Raw genomic sequence first — 23,979 nt, forward strand, 5'->3', positions numbered from 1 at the left:
TGGTGTGCTACACTGCAAGCAATACAAATCTGCTACTATTATTAAATGTTTCCTGCTAAGCTTTAACATCATTATATATTTTAAAGCGCAATCTCGGTTTAAAAATAAAAAAGTGTGTCAAATAAAAGAATTGGCAACTGGCACTGACAAATTAAACAGCCACAAAAACTTTTCCCTGATTGTGGTGCCCTGGTTGGAGGCACAGACAACACATTTGACAAGAATGTTTATCAAAAGGAAACCTCACCAACTTTCTTGTACCAAATGATTTGCACAAACCCTTGTAAATATTCACTCATGCTTCTAGTCCTTTATGTTTTAAGGGCTCTGATGGGTTTTGTGAGTAAATAAGAACTGATAATCTACTGGTTGCATTTGCTTATAGAGAGAAAAAAAAACTGCATAACATTTCCAATATAATGATTTGTTAAACTGAGTTGTTTTCACCATTTGAAACATGTTTGAGAGCTTTATATAGCTTGTTTTGCAATTGATGAGTCACACTGTGACTATAGTGCTTCCATATTCAAATGCCTGTCATCAAGGATGGTGTTCGTTCGTTGTACTGATAAACACATCACTGATGCCATGCCAAAATATGTGAGGGAAAATCTTAAATCTAATAATTTAAAAGACTTCAACTAAGGCTGAACTAAGAAAAAATGGCATTGATTCAAAACTGAACACAAGTCTAATTCATTACATTTATCCATTGACTGTAGCAGAGGCTATTATCCAAAGTGACTTAAGGATGAGAATAACACAAGCAGAAGTGATTAATCCAAGCAGCTCTGTTCGCAGGTGGACTTTTAATTACATTATTGGACAGCATTTGCTGCTGACTAGTTATGGTTGGTTTGAGAATAGTCTGAGAGAGACAAATCCACTCAGGCATTGTTCAAATTGATCCATGATTCACACCTTGCAGCCATAGGACCTTTTGTTTGAGACAGAGGCAGCCAGTGTTAATGAGGGCACCTGGCTTGCCTATCTTGACTGCTTGTCAGCACATGATGTGTGTATTGAATGTATTTTTAGTGTTGACAAACATGGGGTGCAAATGCGGTTTTCCCACAGGGCATACCAATCTGCTGCACTCTCTAAGAAAAGTTTGTAAAAAATAAGACACATTGTGTAAAAGGAAATTTCCATATTGATTTTCCATTGGTGTTTTACAGTATTTTGAATTATGCATTGTTGTGTTTAAGGATTAAAGGATATGTCTGTAAATTCAATAACTAGTGTCCTGGCAGAAAAAAAACTCACATTTTCTGTGTTTTTTATTTTTATTTTTATTTTTCAGAAGTTTTCTTACAATGTACTGACATTGATAAATGTATAATTTTTAGCAGTTGTGTGGGATAATAGACTCCAAGATTATAAAAGAAAAGCTATGCAGCTGTTCATAAACACCTGTTTGTGTCCATTTTTGGCATACAGTCTTATTTGTGTGTCACCCAATTATGGGCCTCAGCTCATCTTTTTTCAGAAGATTCTTTGACACTTTTAATTAATCTAAAATTATTTTCAAACAGCTATTGTATTGGCCTTTATCTTAAGTAAATGTGAAGCTGTGCAATAACAACAATCACATTTATTTTCACCTGTAAAAGCATATATTTATATTATAATATATATATATATATATATATATATATATATATATATATATATATATATATATATATATATATATATATATATATATATATATACACACAATTATTGTGTGTTTTTTTTACATATTATGTGAGTGTCTGGACGTGGATTGTTTTTGTTTCTTGCAATTGGATCCATTTTTTGTTTTTGACAATTAATTTAATTGTGCATAAATCTATAAATATATCAATTGTACATTATATATATTATATATACATTATACGTTATATGTAATTTTAAAAAAATGCATTTTTTGCAGTCATTTTATTTATTTTCCGAACTGTCATATGATCTTTTGATATCTGAAAATGTTTGTCATGCTCTTAGATAACAACTGAAATAAGAAGCACTAAAGAATCGGAAACGTTAAGAGAAAACAGTCATAAAGATGAATCGGAACTGAAAGCCATGTTCCTTTAAGTGCGCAGGATCAGATCACGGTGACGCTCTGCCTCTCGCGCCTGCCGCAGCCTAATGAGCCTCGCCTCTTACTGCAGTCTCACAACAAAACAAAAGGCCTTAAAATCCGCGACATATGTTAAGAAACGATAGACCAGCGCAACCAAAATGACGGAGACCACTAAAACACATGTCATTTTGCTGTCATGTGGAAGTTTCAACCCCATCACGAAGGGACACATTCATATGTTCGGTGAGTATTTCGCCTATTCTGGATGGAGTGGACGCGCGAGCTGATTTTTAATCCAGCCGTGTGTTGAATGTGTATGTAAAGGGATTCATGGTGACAGTGATGATTTCAGACATGGTGATGTGACGCTTGATGATCGATTAGATGTTTCTGTAATAAATTCTTAGTGACGTTCGCTGTCCAAAGCGGAGGTGCTGAAATGGGCGACAGCCTCAAAAACTCGAAGAATCAAATCGCTTCTAGGTTCAGATGATGGTGCTGCGCAGCCGCATTTTTAGCAAATAAATCTTTATATTCATCCACTATTTTGCGGACGCAAGCAATATAAAACTATGATTTATGATATTTCAACAAACGTAATTAATCATGACTTCTGCGAATGATACTTGGCATGCTAGAGTGCTTATGTGAAGACAAATAACAATCAGCACTGTACATTTAACATAATATGATATGAATATGCACGTTGGAAGTCCAAGAGACTTTAATATAGACCAACCTTCTTGGGGCATCTAAGGAGCTTTTGATAAAATTATAAACTCAGTTTCAGCTTGATTTATCCTCCAATAAATACTGATATGTGACCCATGTTTTAGGTGTAAACATGAATAAATGCAATGAATTTTCACAAGTTGTTTCACAATGTTCTTTCTCTCAGTACACTACTGTCTGATGTTTATTTTGATTTGTTTCATTGTGCTTTATATAATGACAGAATATTGACAGAATGTTAAGAATTCAAAACTTTGCCTATGGGTTTGATTAAGTCAGAGGAACATGACAAATATGTATATATTTATATATATTTGTGTATATATAAAAAACTATTTAAGTACATCTCCAAAGGACACATGGGTTTAAGCTTGGATGTTTGCACTGAAATATGCATTTATACTGTATGTGATAGAAACTTAAGAGTGCATGTGGGAAAGGAAGAGACATTCAGAGAGAGAGAGAGAGATTTCTTCCGTCGGCTCGTCCATCTCCACATTTCAGTGTGCCAATAAATATAGAAGGGGAAAAGAACTTAGGAGCTTTGTAGTTTCCTTAATTCAGTTACTGCAGCTGTATTTCTCAGAGCATAAGCAAGAAGGGGAGTACCACCACCACAGTTCGATCAATACATTTCCACTGTTTTTCCCTTGAAGCAAAAGCATCTGCGTGTTCGTGACCTAATTTTTAAGCCTTCTTCTATTGCATGCCTTTGCATATCTTGAGGTACAAAAATAAAAAAGGGGTTTATGGCTTATTCTGAGCAATGCTTCTGACGGAGAATATGATTTTAAAAATATGTTCGATTCCTAGCATTTTATTTATTAAGCATTGAATATTTTGGTTTCTGTAGCCTCTGCTTTTCGATATGGCCTCATTTTTTCTTTCTTTGTAGTTTGTTTTGCACACAAGAGATATTTTCTTAGGAGATTTGTTCAGATTATTTCATTTTATGTCTCCCCCAGCAGGAGATCTTGTTTCTGACATTCACTTCTGTCAATATTTTCATGGGGCTGGGGGTGTGAGGTTAAATTAGACAGATGAAGAATACATGCTTACATGCTGAGAGGAATCAGATATCAGTCATCAAAGTTAAAACAGAGGTGCTGTTCTCACATAAAAGTTGTTTCATTTTTTTATGTCTCTAAGAGAATTGCTTTCATCCAGTCTACATTTATAACATGGCATATAGTGTGTAACAGACAACAAAAAACTGCTCATGAGATAACAAGGTAACCTGTTTGGTTTGCAGAAAAAGCCAGAGCGTACCTACACAAGACTGGACGATTCATTGTGATTGGGGGTATCATCTCACCTGTACATGATTCCTATGGCAAACCGGTAAGAAAATCTGTTCGTTTTAAGGTCTAAAGTTGTTCTACTATTGTATATTTAAGCAATGACTACATGCTAGATGTAATATCCAAGAAAGAGAGTGCTATTGACTTTTTATTTGTAGATAATCACATCTGTATCGATGTTGAGGCCAATGCTGTGTGTAGAATTGCAGTTCAGTAACTTACATTTTTAGATACATTACCAGTTGCTTTGCCTATTTTTGTTTTGCCATATGACACAGCTCCAACGAAAGCCAATGCACAACCGTTGCGCATCTTATTGGTGTTCCTGAATGAATCATTTTTTTTGAAAGAACTGTTTTAGGAAATGATCAAGCAACTTGCTCATAAAAAAACACTTATTTTGTTCTTAAATGAATCAACATTTTTGAATGAATTTGTCAAGAAAATTATTCCCAACTCGATCATCATTCATAAGAAAGTGCATTGCCGGTGCTGTGCCCAATTTCGACCCCCTGCCGAATTATTACCCCCCTGTTCAAATCGCTACTTGATTGCCTAATCCTAACCCCACCCCTAATCCTAACTCCTCCCCCACACTTACTCCTAAACCTACCAATACTGGGGGGGGGGGGGGGATAATTCTGCAGGGGGTCGAAATTGGGCACAACACCGGTTTTAATGTGAATTATACGAATCATCTCTTATATTTTCAACAGAACCCTGAATTAAAAAGAACATTGGCCTAGTTTTCTTCTCTCTAAGCAACAAAATATGAATAATAAATACTTTAGAAAGCAGGATTCCGTCATTCTAACTTAAACCCTTTGTGATGGGAGAGGTATAACACGTGTGGAAGAAACTATTTTAGAAATCATTGTTTTGAACCCTGATTATCTATTAAAAGCAAATGTTTGAAATGGCTATTCTGTTGATCAGATAGGTTCACCTTCTTTCGATAAGTGGATAATATTGTTTGAAGTTTAGATACTTTATTGGTAGGTGGATGTCTAGATGACTCACTTTTTCATGTTTTGATTTGTTTTTTCCTTGTTTAGGGCCTTGTCTCAAGCAGACATCGTCTCACCATGTGTCAGCTGGCAGTTCAGTCTTCTGATTGGATCAGGTAACTGTCAATTAGACAGAATGTAGAATGCTATGCAGCACTTAGCCTTGAGTTATACTGAAGATGGATATATATTGTAGAATGGACATAAAATGTTTGATGGGTTAATGGTCTTCTGCAGAGTGGATCCTTGGGAGAGCTATCAGGACACCTGGCAGACCACTTGTAGCGTTTTGGAGCATCACCGAGACCTAATGAAGGTTAGTCTAAAGTTTGGTCTGAATGCTACCAAATTTTTAATTGTACTCAATCTTGGCTTGAATTAATAAACTGTATTGTTGTTCTTCAGAGAGTCACAGGATGCATTTTGTCCAACGTCAACACACCTTCCACAACCCCTGTGATTGGTCAACCCCAAAATGGGACGTCTCCTATTTATCAAAACACAGTCAACAAGTCTGTAGCTAGTGAGTGATTTTTAAATGTTCTGATGTTGATGTCTGTTCATGGAGAACAGGCTTGATTGACTGATGTCTCTTTTTCTCCAGTTAAGCTTTGGGGAAAGATGAGCGAAAGTCTGGGTAAAATCTGCTGTGTTCGCCCACACATGGAACGTTATACCTTTGTTGGTAAGTTGGTATATTCATGTACAGTATGTAATACATATTCATTTTGTAACTGATTAGTCAAAAAGTCTAACACACCCCCAGAAGACAGTCAAAAGCTATGGAAAACTATGGATAAAAGACAAAAAATGGTAATTGTAACTTGTAACACAATACTGAGTTTATATCTTGCAAAAATAAATAAATAAACAAGAAAAAAGCATGAATTGGTAGATAAAAGGTTGCAATTAATGTGTGTGTGTGTGTGTGTGTGTGTGTGTGTGTGTGTGTGTGTAAATCTTGCAATTCTAGAGATATAAATTCTCAATTTATATCTTGCAATTCAAAAATTCTGAATTGTGAGATAAATATTCACAATTACCTTTTTAATTTTTTTATTCCATAGAAGAAACAGACTTTCATATTTAATTTAATTTTTACAATGGCTGAAAAATTGCTTATAAATGCTAAACTGCATTTATTACATAACATGCAAATTAATTAATCACATTGATCACAATAAATCACATATATGAATTTTTTTCAAAAAGCCCCCAGATCATTCAAATCAGTTTATTTAATTTTTGTGTTCATTTTTTATTGCATTATTTTTAATAATTAATCACTACAATGTAATGTGTTAAAATAACCACCCCAGACTTTCAGTCTTGTAATTTTAATGTCAAAATATCTATTTATTTCAATCTGTGAAATAAAAGTTGTAGAATACGGATATATGTATTCATTTTACATGACTGGTGAATTCCTTTTGAGTCCGTTATCACTGTGACCTATCATGTCTTTGTTTTTGTTTTTTTTTGTTCTGAACAGATGAAAATGCCAACCTTGGTACTGCAATGCGCTATGAGGAAATCGGTGAGATGATGTGATTTTCCTGTGGCTTTTGGTTTACAAATCAGTCCTTGCTTGTCACGTTGAGTCATCAGAAAATGCTAAGTTTGCCCAGGGACAGAAATAAATTCAATGTGTATTTCTCCTCAGGAAAATACAACATCAAATAAAACAAAGATAGAAAAATGACAAAACAGTAGAAATCTTTCTATAAGTTATGAATGTTGTGGTGTTTGTCTGTATACTGTGAAGAAGACATCCTCCTCATGGGAAAAATGTGACTTTTTAAATCTTATCAGAGCTGTTATGTTTACCCCCACAGCAAAGGAAAAGCATCTCATTACTGTGTCTTGTGTTGTTATGGTGTGATGTGTAACTGTGATTGTGGTTTGTTCAGAGTTGCGTATCCTGCTCCTTTGTGGCAGTGATCTCCTGGAATCTTTCTGCATCCCCGGCTTATGGAAAGAAAGTGATGTAAGATATAAATACTTCTTTCTTTCCCTGTGTTTCTTACTCCTAAATGGATAAATATTTAATAGAATATAGTATTCTAGCATGCAGTTTGTGTGTTCGCATAAATTAAGCAATATCTCAAGTAATCACATCCTTGTTAATATTGCTTTTATTCAACAGTTCAATAAACAGTAAGTTAAATTGTAGTTGTAGTTTTGCTCCACCAGTGAAATGGTTCCAAATGAATCAAAAGCAGAATCATGCGTTGAGCATTTTCAGGCAACACAGTGTAGTTTTGTTCTTGAAAGAATCGCCCGGAGCTGCCAGTTTGACAGTTTCAAATTATTATTAAACAGCAAGCATAAACTAAGTGTCTGAATTCACTCACTCATTTTCTTTCACTCCTTCAAGTGAACTGTGTTAGTGGCCTAAAAGGGGGCAATTTCGGATTCAGTCTTGATCAATCTGTGTTTTTGAACAAATTTCTTAAGTGAATTGATGAATTCGGAGTAGCATACTACTTGTAGTAATTCTGCCATAGAAAGATTAGTAGCATAATGTTAGCATGCGGTTTGAATCATTTGAGTGAAGATATTTGTCACTTGTCTCCACCTACTGGTGGTACTATATAAACTGCCTAAAGAATCCCTGATTATTTCCACAGTACTAAACAGTGTTTTTTAGTATCATCGAGATACTCTTTTAGTTTTTTAGGTAAGGTTTTTGCACACTGAATCTGAAACTTTCGCATGGGTTTTTCTTTTTTTTTTTTTCATATTCACCTTTCTTTCCTATCAAAATGCATGCTACGGATCTGAAAACACAAAAAAAACGAAACTTATCCGAATTTTGTTTTGATGGACAAAAGTTTCGGTAAACATGATTGACACAACGTGAGGTTGTATTTATTTTGCAGACTCCTGAGAGATACATGTTTTTCAGATTTTTCAATATATATTTCAGACTCAAATATAAACTAAAGTGTTCAAAGAGCTTTAGTTTATATATTTTATATTTTCTGTTTAATTATTGTTAATTTTATGTTTAAGTTATTGTGTTTTGTAGTTTTTGTTGTGTAGTCATTTTTATTAATGTTTCTTAAAATGTCTATACAGTTTTTATTCATTTTATTTTAGCTTTAGTTTGAGTTATATTAATATATATGACTATACTATTGTAATAATGTTTGTATAAAATGATAAATATAATGTGACAGTCATTAAAATTTGATGCAAGGTATGGATTAAAGAAATTAAAATCAACTTGAGACTTTACAAATACTTTTTGTTTTTCATAATATGATGAATTTTACAAAATTGAGACCAAGGACATATTAATAAAGAAAAGAATATCAGTTTTGATTGATCAGTTACTAACAATGCATCTTTAGCATGTGTTGTTAATCTAAGTTTGTGATTATTATATTCTTCTAGATGGAAGTGATTGTGGGGGATTTTGGGATAGTGGTGGTTCCTCGGGATGGAGTTGACACAGAAAGGATAATGAACCATTCATCAGTGCTCCGCAAGCATAAGGTATTATTTGTGGTATAACCTTTCAGCTATGCTTCTGTAGTTATTATTATTTGCAACTAAAACATGTTTCACAGCAATTGGTTTTAATACACAGAAAATGCATGCCGTGTAGAGTGTATTTGATGTTTTGTGATGTTGATACTGCTTCGGTTGTCCTCTCACAGGACAGTATAATTGTGGTAAAGGATGAAATCGATCACCCGATGTCAGTCGTCAGTTCCACCAAGAGCAGGTGCGTGTCCCCGCTGTCTCCGCATAATTCATCTCTCCGTTCTGCACAATAACCTTCTGCTTTTCTCCTCCCCAGACTGGCTCTTCAGCACGGTGACGGTCACGTGGTGGAATACCTGAGCCAGCCCGTCATCGACTACATCCTGCAGAGTCAGCTCTACATCAATGCCTCTGGATAGGATGGGGAAGTCCACTTCCGAGCCGTCAGTCATCCCTGTCTGTCTCTCTGTGTGTAATCTAGAGTATAATCCTCCTGTGCTACCACTGCTTTTCCATGTAGAGGAGCATTAATCTGTCCTCCCCTCTTACCCGTGTCTCATTGGGATGTACAGCACTGTGCCTGAGGGATCTGCTCCACCAATCAGCTTTAAGGGACTGGGTGGGCTTAGGTGCCCAATAGGAGGAAAAGGAGAAAGCCTCGATACCACTATGACAGAAAAAGAGTGTTTTTGATTGAATTAGATAATTCATTGCCTGCTATAATGTCAGTCTTTGCTGTTGATTTAATAGTCTCTGTACTTGTAGTTGCATGCCTAAAGGTTTTCTTTCAGCGCATGAGTGTTTAAAACACCACGTAGACTGTAGTCTGTGGTTACAGTGTTTGAAAAAAAAAACTGTGCTTTGACTCATCTCATCTTTAAATACATTTTCTACTCATCCTTCAACTGTATGTACAGAGATCATCTCATATGCTGTATTATGGCTCAATGTTTTGTCTTCAATGTGCATTCACGTATACGTGGAGTATTTGCTTGCACATTAAAGAATGCGATTTCATTTCCTTTGCTTTCGTGCACATTTACTTCTCACAGAGCTCCTTTGCTTAACATTAACTTGCTAGCATGCCACGGATGTGGTGTCTAGTGAAGCCAGTCACTGCCTGTGAATCAAACCATTCGTTTCAGGATGAGATTCCTTGCACTTTGTTTTGTGAGATCGTTCGAGCTTTCTGTTCAGACAAGAAAAAAAAAAATGCTTTTTAATTATAGCTACTTTTTTTTTTAAAGCCGTTTGATGGTTGGAACATTATTATTTGAGCTGCTGCACATCTAACACAACCTTTATAAAGGAATCAACGTTTATTTGATCTGAGCAATAACAGGTTCAGCGAATTCTGTAAATTGTGCATAAATGATTTTGAGCGGCTTTGTGAGTTTATGGGAGGCTCCGGCTTTATGATATGAAGAAGACTTCTATATATTACTGTGATTATTGTTTTACATATGATAATGCTTTATAAGTCTCCGGTAAAACATGATGATTCATTTTAAACCAGAGACTCTTTAAAGTAAAAGCCAGAATTTGAATCTTTAAATATGTAAAGCCTATGAAAATACTGAGACTGTAACTTTATTAGACATTCCTTGTGTAACCACTTCATACCCAGCGTTTACTTTACTGTACCTCATATGCTGATGGTTATGTTCGTTAATGACACAGACATTAAAGGAGAAATATAATACCCCCATTTCATATTTTGAATGGATTATATTTCTCAAATAAACAGAGAATTATTAAACACACACTGATACCTCACTGTTTGTTTAGCAACATAAATGCATGAATTTTGTTTTCATTTTCATTGAGCAGTAACCATAGCAACTGGTATATGAGGAATCACTAGAAGATGTAATTCTCTCTCGACGTTAATTCATTAAACAATAGTGGGAAACACAACACAAATGATATATTTTTTCATGCTGTATTTTTCTGTAGCTCTACAATCTTCATCGCTTCCTTGCATTCTTCACGCCTTCATTCAAAATCATGAGCAACAAAAATAGATATTGTTGATGATAGTTTGTTTCTTGTATTTTTATTGTCCTCTTGCATTTAAATTGATTATTAAGATAAATCTCCTTGTATGCATAAAAAACACCATATACGATTATAAGGTTCTGTTTTTAGGATGCTAAAACTGTAGATTTTAATTAGAGATCTTCAATATTAGAATTTTTTTAGTTGGTTGTGTATGGTGTAAAGCACGTATAAGTGTGTTTGCATAATGTCTAATATTCATTTCTACTTTATAGTGGCCGTACGATAAGCATTCAAAAACAGAAAAAGTATGTTGCCATGACAATAACTTGTGTCCTTGATGACAACACTGAATTTAATAAAACAAAACAACAAGAATGAAAGAAAAAAAAGAATGGAAATTGTTAGTTTGTGCATTTCTTTCATGACTGAAAGTATTTTTTACTAGATGCTGAAGCAGATGGAGAAACAACTGGGTGTTACTTCTTATCTAGAACAATTCCAGATATGGTATATAATTATTTATTAATCACCCAAAACAAAATGTCTTTGGCAATCATGCAAAACAGAAATATCATTTACAACATTCCAAACTTCACAGTAATCATTTTCAAAATTAGAAAAACAAATTAAACTGAAAAAATAAATACTATAAAATTATCTCGCACAATACACAATCATGTTATGACAATAAAAACTGTTTAATTAAAACATAGGGTCAGTAAGTTCATAGATTAAACTATGTAACATTGTGATGTAGCCCTGCTGTAACCTAAAGCCTTTACGGCCTTTCGATAGGTGGTATGTTGTAACAGCCATTAGGAATGCTTTTACGGATCTCCTCTAAGTTGGCAATGTCAGCCAGGATGGTGTCAATGTCAGTGATCATGCCTGCAATGGTGGCTCTCTGCTGGGCTTCCTTCTCCTCCAGCTCCCTGAGTCTGGGCTTCAGCTCCCTCTCCACGCGACTGCGGCTTTTAGTGATGGCGTCCTCTAGCTCGGCCAGTCGTGTGTCGTCAACTGTCCCGGGAGTTCCTGAAAAACAGTATTACAGTCATGGTGAAGCCTTGCTCGGCGCTGGGATAAAAATTTGCATATGAAAATATATTTAGCAACAAATAATATTTATTAGTTCTGCTTCCGACATGCGATTATCATAGTTACATTTTATAGAAAAGTTTTACATTCTCTGACAAAGTTGGTCACACTTTTATTACTAAATGTACTGTATATTACTAAAATAAGCTATTAAAAATTGTTTTTGTTAACTGAAATAAATCTACACTAAAATATATGTAAAAAATAAAAATACAAATAAATCAATTATTGGTGCCTAGGCTGAAATAAAATAAGTTGAAGTTAAAGTACTAAAATTACTAAAACTAAAGTAAAAATAAAATTAAAGATAAATAGAAAATTAACAAAAAACTAAAATTACAAAAGCACAACAAAATTATTAAACAAAAACAAAACAAGAAAACACACTGAACAAAAACTATTTTAAAATATTTATACTATAATAGTATATAAACAATACAAAAACACAGTTTCACATTGCACTTGACTGTATGTTTAGCATGAGGTGAATTATTGCTATAACTCACCTATTGAGCTCATAATATCAGTGATTGTCTTTAAAGTATCACTAACAGCATCCCTGGCATTCTTTGCATTTTCAAGTGCCCCAGTGGACTCCAAGACAGCCTGATTTATACAACAGAGAAAAGAAAATGTAACATATATCCCCACATTACATGTGATTTCAAATATCTTTCTCAAATAGTTTTATGTAAGCAGACATTCTTACATTCTTTGCTTGAGTTATCTGTGCTTTTGCCTGGTTTTTCTCTTCATTCAGTTTGTCTCTAGTTACAGATGCCTCTGTCATCAGTCCATCCACATCCTTTTTCAGTTTTGTGGCAGCTTGCAAAATATCCAAAGAGGGCGGAAGATTATCTGACATTCCCTGTGGAGACACACACAAGAACCCTGTGAGCACATTCAAAACTTTCTGTATACGACTCAAATAGACCTGCTCAATTGGGGTCATTTAGTACAGCTAGGGAGAGACACTGTGAGAAGCTGAACTGGTCTATCTGTGAAATCTTAATGGCACTGGCACGAATACTGTTTTTACATAATAAATGGATGAGCACTCAAGGTAACAGGTCGTCATACCTCCAGTTTGTTTGCAGTGCTTTTAAGAGTGTTGATAGTATCCTGAGCATCACTGAAGTGAGCAGACATTGCATCCAAAATGTCCTGAGTCTTAACGTTGTCAGCTTTGGCCTTCTGGATGGTGGCATTGATGGCAGGAAGTTTTCGAATAGCGGCATCTGCCAGATCCTTATTACCACTGATCTGGTCATCAAATCCTGAGTAAAGACACAACAGAGAAATGCATATTTTTTATAGATAAGGTTAATTGTGTTGGATAGTTTAAATAATGACAGGACATTATCTGGAGATATATACACTACTACTTAAAAGGTCAGGTAGGTAAGATTTTTTTATTATTGATACTTTTATTCAGAAATGATGCATTAAAATGATCAAAAGCAAATGTAAAGACATTTATTACAATACAAAATATTTCTATTTCTAATCACTGCTGTTCTTTTTAACTTTCTATTCATCTGAGAATTCGGAAAAATGTATCACGTCTATTTTTAAATCTGATTATGAAAAATCATGTGACACTGAAGACTGGAGTAATGGGTACTAAAAACTCAGCCTCGCTATCACAGGAAAAAATTATATTTCAAATATTTTACAATCAAACACAGTTATTCTAATAAAAACAGGGACTGCAGATGAAATTATCTTTTTTTTTAAGATATGTTTATTGGGATACATAAATTACAATACATAAAATGATGTAATATGGTTTGGATGAAAGTTAATTTAACAATTTTCAGCCTGTCTCAAAGTTATCATTTTTGTCAAAGCTTTTAGAAAAAGTTGTTACAACTGATCACATTCTTAAATACAGCTAATTTATTAGAACCTTTTCAATCTGGGTTCACTACTTATCACAGTACGGAGTCTGCTTTGCTTAAAGTGTTCAATGATATTTTAGTGGCAGTTGATGCTGGTAAAAATGGAGTATTGATTCTACTGGATCTTTGATACCGTGGATCATAATGTTCTTTTTTGTCGTTTAGTACATCTGATTGGTATCAGGGGCACAGCCTTACAATGGTTTAGCTCATATCTCAAAGGTATTTTTCTGTAGAGCTAGGCAAGTTTTCCTCATCATCTGCCCCAATTATTAGTGTAGTACCTCAAGGCTCTATTCCGGGGCCGCTTCTTTTTAACTTATATATGCGCCCTTTGGGGATATTATCATGAAGCACAATGTCTCTTTTCATTTATCAACTGAAGTGCATGCATAATATTTAATAGCTTATAGAAGTCTAGTGTTCATCTTTACCTTTGAGTGTCTCAAGTGTCTTATCCAGGCTACCTATGTTGTTGGCAAAGATTTCCAGAGATTTATTTTGAACTGCTTCTGCTGCATTTGCCCTGGCAAAAAGTTTGTCTTGAACCTTAAATCAAGTTAAAACAATTGTTAATTTTCCCGTCAACCCATGAACAATCATTAAAGGTCAATCTATGCACAGAGATATATATGCATTCTTGCCAATTTTAGATTTTTTCTTATCGACATAACATCAAGCTCATTTTCAGTCATTACATCGTTACACATATTTCACATATTGTTCTTTGAAATGATTGGTTTCTGAACCATCTACACTGTCAGGAATGTAGGTTTACCTGTTGGAAGCTCTTGGCCTTATCAAACAGATCGGCTGTCTCTTTCTGCTCATTGAGCAAATACTGCTGAAAGTCCTGGTACTGTGATAAATTCCCCTCCACCATGCCCTTCAGACTGTTGAACTTGGAAACCACACCAGCAATGTCCTTCTGCAGAAACAGAATGATAATAGTACACATTGTTCTGTTTTATTGTGTATCTTTGGAGACATGATCAGCAAACATATTGTAGACGTGAATGGGGGTTCAAACAAAGACTTGAATCTCCTGTATTCCCCTTTTTTTACTAAAACTCTTCTACAAAAATAAATATTTCATTAAGACGGACTACCGTCAGAGGCTTTGGAAGTGTCTTCTCCAGGTCAGATAACTGTTTGAGTGTGTTCTGAGCCACTCCGCTCTCCTTTCCAGCCGTTTCAGTCAGTTGAATGGCCTTCCTATCCATGTCAAGCACTTTAGTTACATCGGCTTCATACCTGAAAACAACATCATTAGAAAGTAAGGTCAGTCTTTATCTCTGCACAACAAAGGTAAACACTTGGAGAACATTATCTGGTTTAACAGTGTTTCTAATACAAAAGTTAAGCTATGTCCAACTTACTGTCTTTTGAGGTCTCTGAGCTCGTCTTTGACATTATTTTCTCGGTTGATAACACCACGGATGAGGTTTAGGGCTTTCTTAGATTCTTCTAGAGAATCATCTGCAATGGTCTCCACTGTCACTGCCTCACCTTGGTGCCTGGCAAGAAAACACCCTTCAGTCAGTCAAATATTTTTGACCTGCACAACAAGATATGTACTGTGGAAGTCTAGTCAGTGGTTAAAGGCATATTTCTAATGCAATGGTTCTAATCTTTTTTCCATGGACAGCAAGGGAAAAAATATTCTAAATGCAAATACGGCAACAAATGTAATGCAAATAATAAACATGCATAGATATCATAGCAATTTTTTATTTTATTTTGTACAGTAAAAATGTCTTCATACCGATGTCCCCTATTAAGTCTGGGTTGGGAAGCAAAAAAGTTTCAGAGCCACCAGATATTCATGTGAAACTGTGGGAAAACTGTTAGAGCTTTTTCTGAATAAGCAACTGCCTTATTAATGCACATGCAGTTATGGATCTCAACATGTGTTGTTTTTGCTGTTTGTGGCATTTGAGAATAACACACGACTTACTGCTCAGCAAGATCAGCAGCTCTCTGAACCAAATCAGACAGGGTGTCAGCGCCTGGCAGCGCATCACCTGAGGGAAACTCCTGAAATAGACATACAGGGAATAAGGGAGATGCTGAGAATTTTTATTAACGCTCTATGTGACAGTTAATCTGTAGATCACATTCAAACACCCATATAACACAATGAAATACTCACGGCCTGTTGGATGTCCCGTTTGGCCTGTTGCAGTTTTAACCTGATCTCACTGATGAGTTCACGGATTTCTGAAACTTCTGTTCTGTACTGCTGATCCTTGTCTCTGATCCCATCCACTGTGGTCAACAAAGCCTCCATTTTTCTGTCCTCTCTCAGCTGGGATCGGCTAATGCTCACCAGTTTATCTTGAAGCTGTTTCTCTGTATCTATTTGGTATAAAAAGCCAGTGTTAAAAATGGACAATAAACGAACTAAAAACAATAAATTAAACAAGACAAATAAAGGATTTTCATACTTGTGAGCTCATTTGCTCTGATTTGCAGGCTTTGCACCATGACCTCTGCGGCACTAATAGCCCGTTCCATCTGAGCATCGTTGACTGGAGCATCATCACCTCCAATTCCTTTAAATAAATCCTCCATGTCTTGCAGCTGTCTTGTGTAAACCTCTATCTAAAAGGAAAAAGCCCACAATGTTCATCATTTATTTACCATCATCACCATTTATTCATATAACTCTACTTCAAACAGGTGTGCATGGACTGGATCCAACGCTACAGTAAATGACTCTAGTAAATCCAATCATTTTTCCCCTTGAGTGAGCAGGCTTTTGTAAATGCACTAGAGTTAACAGCAGTGGGATTTTGTGCATGCTGGTTCCTGGGCAAACAGCACATTAAATTCCACCCACACAGACAGTGTTCAAGATCAGACAGTTACATCACTCTCCAGATAATAAACAATCCTCAAATCCAGCAGGACTCACTCATTTTTTCTTTCACACAGCGTAGAGAGTAAAGTGCTTATTTTGACATGATGATATTAACTGATCGTTATTTTCTCATGGTTAATATTTCAAAATATTACAGTTTTTACTATATATATACTGTGTGTGTATATATATATATATATATATATATATATATATATATATATATATACAGTATATATATAATATATAATATATATATATATATATATATATATATATATATATTATTTTTTTTTGTTTTTTTTTCTTTATTTTGTTGTCAGTTCATTCTCTTACCTTGTTCTTAACTGGGTTGAAGCAGGAAGGACATGTTGATTTGTCACACTTGAGTCCATCATAACCTTCCTTACACTTGCACTGTCCTTTATCATTGCATGAATTTGACACAGAACCCTGTCGGTTGCAGTTACAAGCTACAGGGAGAACAAAGCAAAACGTAGGTGACCTGTCACTGTTAAGGATTACTTCACTAGTACAATGTTTTTTGTGGCTTTTGACAGTTACGAGTATTTTTCCATACCTTGACATGGCTCTGTGGGGTAACTGTGGTAGTATCCATCTTCACAGTTCTCACACTTGGGGCCGGTGCTGTGACTCAGGCACTTCCGACACTCCCCTGTTCGCCGGTCACAGTTGCCGACAGCGTTCTGGTCCACGTGGCCATAACACTGGCAAGGCTGGCACTGTCTGGGAGGGCCATTCTCTCCCAGAGGGTCTCCATAGAAGCCGTCATCACAGATTTCGCAACGAGAGCCTTTCAAAAAATGTGTCATTAGTAAACAGTTAATTTAGAGTTCAATTTAAGCTAAAGTTCTTTAATGCGTGACTTTTCTAATTCAACTTATATAGTGCTTTTTGACAACGTACAGCTAGTCAGACCCAATTACTTTTATTATATTGAAAAGCGACAGCTAGGAAATGAAACAAGTTTCTGTACATCACAACAGACTTTTCAATTTTGGGTGAACATTTACGTCAATGTTTCCTTCGTGTTCCTCACCTGTAGTCCCCTGGGAACAGCGAACACACATCACCTCCTGGCTTCCTGGAATAATATAGCAAGCCTCGCCCTCGGGACAAGGACACTTCTGGCAGGAGCTGGACTGTTGGCGGTTGACATAATATCCTCTAGGGCACATCTGCAGATTTGGTATCTCATCAGCTGAGTAACAGCCTCCTGTGAACACAACAAATCCACCTTCCTCAGCTCAGGCTTCTTTTTCGTAACCGAAATACCGACATTCATTAAACACCGAAAAAACAAACCTGTTTCTGGATCACAGGTTCCCCCCTGACAGGAGCAGGGATCACAGGGGCTCTGGGGGCCTTGGCCAGGGAAACGTCTCCGGTATCCAGTGGCACAGCGTTCACAAAACAGTCCATCATAACCAGCAGGGCATCTGCACTTTTCTACCCAGACGGCAGGGGTGCCGGGACCCGGTTTAGCTGACACCAGAGAGACATCATCCAGATAACCACGTCCTGTTGTGAAAGCAGATATACAATTCTTTCATCCATATATATGCTTTCCACAATATATGCAGCTCAGTGACATACATTATCGGAGTGGAGAGATTAAAGACTTACCATTTTCACCAAATGTTCCTCTGATTTTAATGGCTGTAAGGTTGCTCAGGAGTGTTTGAAATTCTGTGGATGAGAGCTGTGGTTTCCATTTGCTGCCAGGCTGTTCGTCCAGTCTATGAAGAATAATATGCATTAAAAGACTTATTCTCAGCCTTAATCATAGACCTTTAAACAGGACAATCAAAGCATCTCTAAAATTGGCTGATATGGTACACATATATCATGCATCCCTAAAAATCTATAGACTTAAACAGAGGCAGGAACCAGGGCAAGGTAAGCACCACTCGCACTTCTTCAGAAAACACAAAGATCTGGTTATTACCAATGACGTGACTCACTTGAATGTGTAGGTGATTTTCTTGCCACAGTTCACCACAGTTCTCAAATCTCCTAGTGAAGCAGACACCTTAAGACCGGCTCCTTCTAAGATAACGTCAGAGATGGAAGGACGACGGACACCTCTGTCCAGACGCAGAGAGAAGTTGAGCGTCTGACCGTAGCTCAACGCCTGATTCCCCAGGTAAGATGCTGCATTAAACACAGATGCACAGCAGTCAAGGAAATGGCAATACATCACTGATGGTATATTACTGATATTAAGTAATAAAAAATGTAATCCACATACCTGGAGCAAACAGATAAACAGGAAGGACCTCCTTAGAGATAACCTCAATGTCTTTATGAGTAGGAGACCACCTGAACTGCACTTGTGAAGGTTTCACACCTTGAACAGTTGCGGCTCGCCAGCCCTCAGGTCCTGTGAGACGAGATAACAATTTGAATTAAACCAGCAACTAAAACCGAATGTGGTTTACTAAAATCAGAGATTACACATCAAGCTCACCGTTTTCAAAAGTCGAAGTGATGTTGTGAATGGAATATCCCCCAGCTGAGGTGCACACACTTGAGTGGCCATTGCAAAAGCAGGGCAGGCACTCCTCTGTGTTGTACGTGAGACGGCCACTGTTACGTGACCGGCAGTGTAGCCTGCATGAGAAGAACATTGATTGAACCAAGTAATTCTACAGTTATACTGTAGTTAGATGGCGGTCAGAGATGCAAGGCTCACTGTTCTCACCTCAAAGGCTCACATCCACGGGCAGTGACTGGAGAGCCATCGTGACAGCGGTCACACTTGTCTCCATAAACTCCTTGTTTACAAGTACACCGCCCCTCATTGTTGCAGACTGGTCCTTGAGAACCTGTACAGAACAAAGTATACACATTTTGTACAACTTTACGCATATAACTTTAATGCATATATAGAGAGGAAACAAAAATATTTGGAAACTATTAAATATACTATATACTATATTTTTAAATATAAACTATTAAAACTGTATTTTTATTATATAAAAAAACAAGTATAATTTACATTAAAGAAATTTAGCCTTAGTATACCTTTCAATCAAAATATTTCAATTATAATTTTTTTTTATTCAGTGAAATTCAATTTCCTAGATTTTTAAATATGAAAATAAGTATACTGTTTAAAATGAAGGTCAAAAGGCTTGGACGCATTCTTGTCGTCAAACTTTGAGGAACATGTTCATTATGTTATATGGTGAACTATACTGATAGTTATTCTGCTAAGACAACAGTGTGAAGAAACTGATTTCATACCACGAAAAATGACCTTGGGACCAATTGGTTAAAATAAATTTAAAAGTGTTTTTTTTTTTAGTTTCTCAGTTCTGAGAAAAGTCATCTGGCATCATTTGTTAGCAAATGCTGCTTGATTTGATATTTTCCATCTAATTTATTGGAGCTGAGACATTTTTAGACAAGGCAAGACAAGTTTGTAAAAATGTCTGTAAAATCTCCCACTGTGCTTCTAGACCTTATGTGTCAGAGAAACAAGTGAGAATCCTTAGAATTTTGTCAACTTCCATTTTTGCAGTAGCTCTATATCATCATCTATTGAATAGTTGGTGAAGTGGATTTACTTATTTCAGCGTTAAAACTATCATGTGCAAAGGAATGCCCCCCCCAAAAAGACAATTATTTTTGTGTATGACTTGGAAAGTCAATGCAATGTTTAGTAAGAAAAGAAAGACATCTTGGAGTAGCAGCTCACCTGCCGTGTTGCAGGTGCAGGGCACACAGTTGTCTCCTGCCCTCTGGTGGAAGTATCCTTCCTTACAGTTTTCACAGTGCCGCCCTTCGGTGTTTCCCTGGCAGTTTATACAGTAGAATCCCAGATGATCTGCTCTGCAGAATTGTGCCTTACCATGACATGAACAGGCGGAGGAGGCTGCAAGACAACATGCCAAGATACGTTACTTAGTGCCAACTTTTTTCTTGTTCAAAGCAGGCACCCATTAAGATGTTTTGTGGTTAAGGAATCTGCCGAATAAGTAGACTTTTTACAGTCTTTGAAAATATAGTATCACTGTAAATTGTCAAAGTTAGGCGCCAGTCAAGTTTTTAGTATTATTGCTGCGAGCAAGGGAAAGAAATATCCCTATAAAAGTTTTATACTGTACCTATTTTCCACAAATGCAGAAAATAACACCCCACCCTAAGGTATACTCACTCACTAACTCTCCAAGATATTATATGGATAATTACTGAAACCCACAAATAATAAGCTACTGCAGAATACAATAAGAAAACCGCACATGTCTGGGGATCAACAAGTATCTGAAAGACACTCCGGACATCCATAGGTGGACATTTTTCAATGGGAAGAAGAAATGCCCTCAGCTGTGTAAACACATTAGATCATGTAGGATTACCTGCAATAAAACAACCAAGTCCATGTTCAACCAGGCCCACAGTGTGCTGAACACACAGACGATTATGTATGTTAGATAATAGACAGGCTTTGTGAGTAGGACAAGCTCACTCTTGTAGGCAATTTATCGAAAAGGTATAATGAGGTAATATAAGTCAGCATGAACCAAACCTTATCCACTCAGAACACAGACATTCCATTCCTCCTAACGGGGCAACATCAGGGTCCCTCACAGGTGAGCAACACAGGCAGGCAGCAACAACAGCCTCTCAATGAGAGACAAAACTACCCAGCTGGGGTCCAAGGACAATTTAAAAAATAATAATAATTTTGTTGTTTTTTTGCATGGACTGTTGAGTTTCCAGTTTCGAAAAGTTTTTTTTTATTTATTTTTTTATATTTAATTTATTATTATTAAGCTTGAGAAAGCAAACTTACTGATCTGCTATTTAAGTTGTCGCTTCATCTTCTCAGCTAAAGTTTGAGCACTAACTCCTCCTAGAGCTTTAAAGCTACAACCACTAAACTCAGGTGCTATACCTTTTCTAACTGATCTGCATTCGAAAACTGAAAAATGCTGCCTTCGGAGGATGCATTCCAAGGTAGGAAGGCACCAAGGCAGATATGAATTTAATGTTAGTTTGAGTTCCTGTCTCCTGAGATGGCTTTATCTGGATGATTTTTGAAGACAGCATAGATATATCCATTGCTGATTTAGTATCTCACAATCCCGTGCGCTCCATTCTGTAACAGTTAAGCCAAAAAATAAAGATGGCGACTGAAAGTTTGTCAGTTTGTGTGTAAATGTATGTTTTTGATCAACGTTTTCCACTTTTTAATAAATTTCCATGAATAAATTAATATTGCAGTTATTAAATATCCACTAGTTATCACCAAAGCTCTCTATATTTTGCTATAGATCATTAAACCACTCTGTCTCAGAAGCCTGTCCAAAATCAGTTTAATTTGGTGCCTTCGTGCAAAAACCCTGCCAGGGAGGCAGCAAGTCCTACGTTTTCTGATGCAGCCATGATTAAACATGATAGCAACATTTTGTGCTATAAACATGTTAACAACGTTCTAATCATGCTAGATGCATGATAGCAACATGCTAACAACAGGCTAACTGCTTAAAACATGTTGATCATGTAAAAACATGTTAACAACATCAGTCTAATCTATCTATCTAAACTTTTTAAACTTCAAACTTTCAGGCTAGGCTTTCTCAAGCCAACCTCAGAGTTGGTTCTCAAGCTTTACTCATCTAGTTGTACATCACAACACTACTTTATGATTTAGCCTATTACTCTGGAATTGAAAATGCTTGTTAACACTGCCTCAATGGTGTTTCTAATAAAATGGCTATATGATATCATTGAAGAATGGGAAAAAATATGAGCGTCTTTTTACTTGATAAGGAATCCTAACACAGAAAAAGCAGCAGGACGCGGGGCAACTGTATCATATTTTTATAAAGAATTGGGCTCAAATTAAATTTTCCTCCAACAAATTGCTACAACAAAAATACATTTAAAAAAATCCATCTTTCAGTTTGAATTAAGTCATAAACATGTCATATATAATAATTAAGGAATTTGAATTACTTAAGAATTTGGGCGGGTGTATTATTTTGGTTATCATTAGACTATTATGATCTGATTGTTATATGATGTTATATTTTGTTACACTGCAATTCACTGTACTCTGTAATTATAATCTATTGTAAATACAGATAAAGTGGGACACTTTTTTGTCACTAATGTTGTTTTAAAATATGATGCCAAATGGATTAGCCACTCAATACCATACCATGGTATACACTGTTCAATTTAAAACAGAGAAAAATATGAAGAAATGTTAAATACACAAACTTATTGTACTAGCTGTCTCACTTTCACACCTTAAAATAGCTTGCTTGGACTGAATCAGATATGAAAAAAAAAAATAAAAAAAATAAAACTTGTATCAGCTGTCTGCAATCTCTGAATGTCTAAAAATGAATTAACAGGCAGTCAAACTTTACTTACATCTGACTGTTCCATGAACTGAAGACCAGATGCAAACCGCGCAAAGAAAGATCCAACTGATCTTCATTTTCCGCATCCAAGAAACAAGATTTAATGCAAGGTTCTCTCTTTTATAATGTCTGTGGATATTAAGGATACTGGCGGTCCGTTAGTCCTGGGTGCGATGAGACGGACACCTGACGCTTCTGCCAGCTGATCCCTGCACGCGCACTTAAAAACTTCCCATCTGACAAGCGCGGGCACGTCAAGCTCCCTGTCTTAACTGTTCATTTACTCATGAGTGATTCACAGGGCATATGCGCCTGATAAGAAATGTCTCATGCCATTCCTCACATAAAGACGTGTTTGATTAAAAGCCTATAACTTCAGCACCAGAACAATAAACCCATTGTTCATCACTGCTTCAGCTTATTTGGATCTGATATTAAAACTAGGATATTGATGCTTGAGACTGTGTGCAGGCCTAATAGACATAAGATCCCAGTAGTGTTATCAATAACAATACATAGTGAACAAAATATTAAAAATGTAAAATGTAAAACAACAAAAAACAAAAACAATACAAGAATAGACTTTAATTTGGCAGCCAAAAGTTAAGTAGCCTAAAGTTAGTTCCAAATTGCTTATGCCAAAACTTTGTCCTCTTTAGAAATCTTAAAATATCTATTATTTAAATTATTATTATTCTTGTTACTTAGGACATTACTTATTAGGAGTTGATCTCATGGCAAGAGAATGAGAGAATCACACCCAACTGAAGACCAATCCACCAAACCGCAGCCATAGAAATGGAGCAATCGCAAACAGTCTGAGATTGCAGTTAGCTGTAACGCACAATCATCTACAGGTATATTTAACAAGAGTATAATATCCACAATAATATAACATTGTATGTTAGGCCACAAAAACTTTCAGTACATCTTATTTATCTTATTTAGTACTCTGTTTTTGTGGTTTACAAATTGTATAATACTTGTATTGACAATGAATCACAGTTGTGTTGAACTGTTTACACAAACACTGACTTAATGTGGCATTCAATTATATCCAATTTGGCATCTTTTTAGTTATATACAGTAGGCCCTATATTGAAAATTAGTTGTAAAGA

General features: G+C 36.0%; 2 protein-coding genes across 2 annotated transcripts; one reads left to right on the plus strand and one right to left on the minus strand.

Annotated features, from left to right (window-relative positions):
• Positions 1-2,068: 2,068 nt before the first annotated feature.
• On the plus strand, positions 2,069-10,563 carry LOC113119079 (nicotinamide/nicotinic acid mononucleotide adenylyltransferase 2-like). The gene is made up of 11 exons (XM_026288273.1): positions 2,069-2,311; positions 4,053-4,141; positions 5,157-5,224; positions 5,346-5,424; positions 5,514-5,631; positions 5,713-5,793; positions 6,601-6,645; positions 7,019-7,095; positions 8,508-8,609; positions 8,774-8,841; positions 8,917-10,563. Exons 1-11 carry the CDS (start codon positions 2,227-2,229, stop codon positions 9,017-9,019), a joined length of 915 nt encoding a protein of 304 aa, XP_026144058.1. The 5' UTR covers positions 2,069-2,226; the 3' UTR covers positions 9,020-10,563.
• A 312-nt stretch (positions 10,564-10,875) lies between these two features.
• LOC113119068 (laminin subunit gamma-2-like) lies at positions 10,876-23,136 on the minus strand. The gene is made up of 22 exons (XM_026288262.1): positions 22,872-23,136; positions 20,185-20,361; positions 19,186-19,309; positions 18,952-19,094; positions 18,733-18,864; positions 18,446-18,635; positions 18,108-18,220; positions 17,787-18,002; positions 17,521-17,697; positions 17,041-17,274; positions 16,797-16,933; positions 16,045-16,201; positions 15,750-15,955; positions 15,555-15,634; positions 14,977-15,114; positions 14,707-14,851; positions 14,376-14,525; positions 14,032-14,146; positions 12,777-12,973; positions 12,406-12,564; positions 12,203-12,302; positions 10,876-11,633 (listed from the first exon to the last, which is right to left on the minus strand). The coding sequence occupies exons 1-22, from the start codon at positions 22,945-22,947 to the stop codon at positions 11,380-11,382; spliced, it is 3,420 nt and encodes a 1,139-aa protein (XP_026144047.1). The 5' UTR covers positions 22,948-23,136; the 3' UTR covers positions 10,876-11,379.
• Between the last annotated feature and the right edge of the window lie 843 nt (positions 23,137-23,979).

This window comes from Carassius auratus, chromosome 2 (assembly GCF_003368295.1).
Source record: "Carassius auratus strain Wakin chromosome 2, ASM336829v1, whole genome shotgun sequence".
Classification (NCBI taxonomy): domain Eukaryota; kingdom Metazoa; phylum Chordata; class Actinopteri; order Cypriniformes; family Cyprinidae; genus Carassius; species Carassius auratus.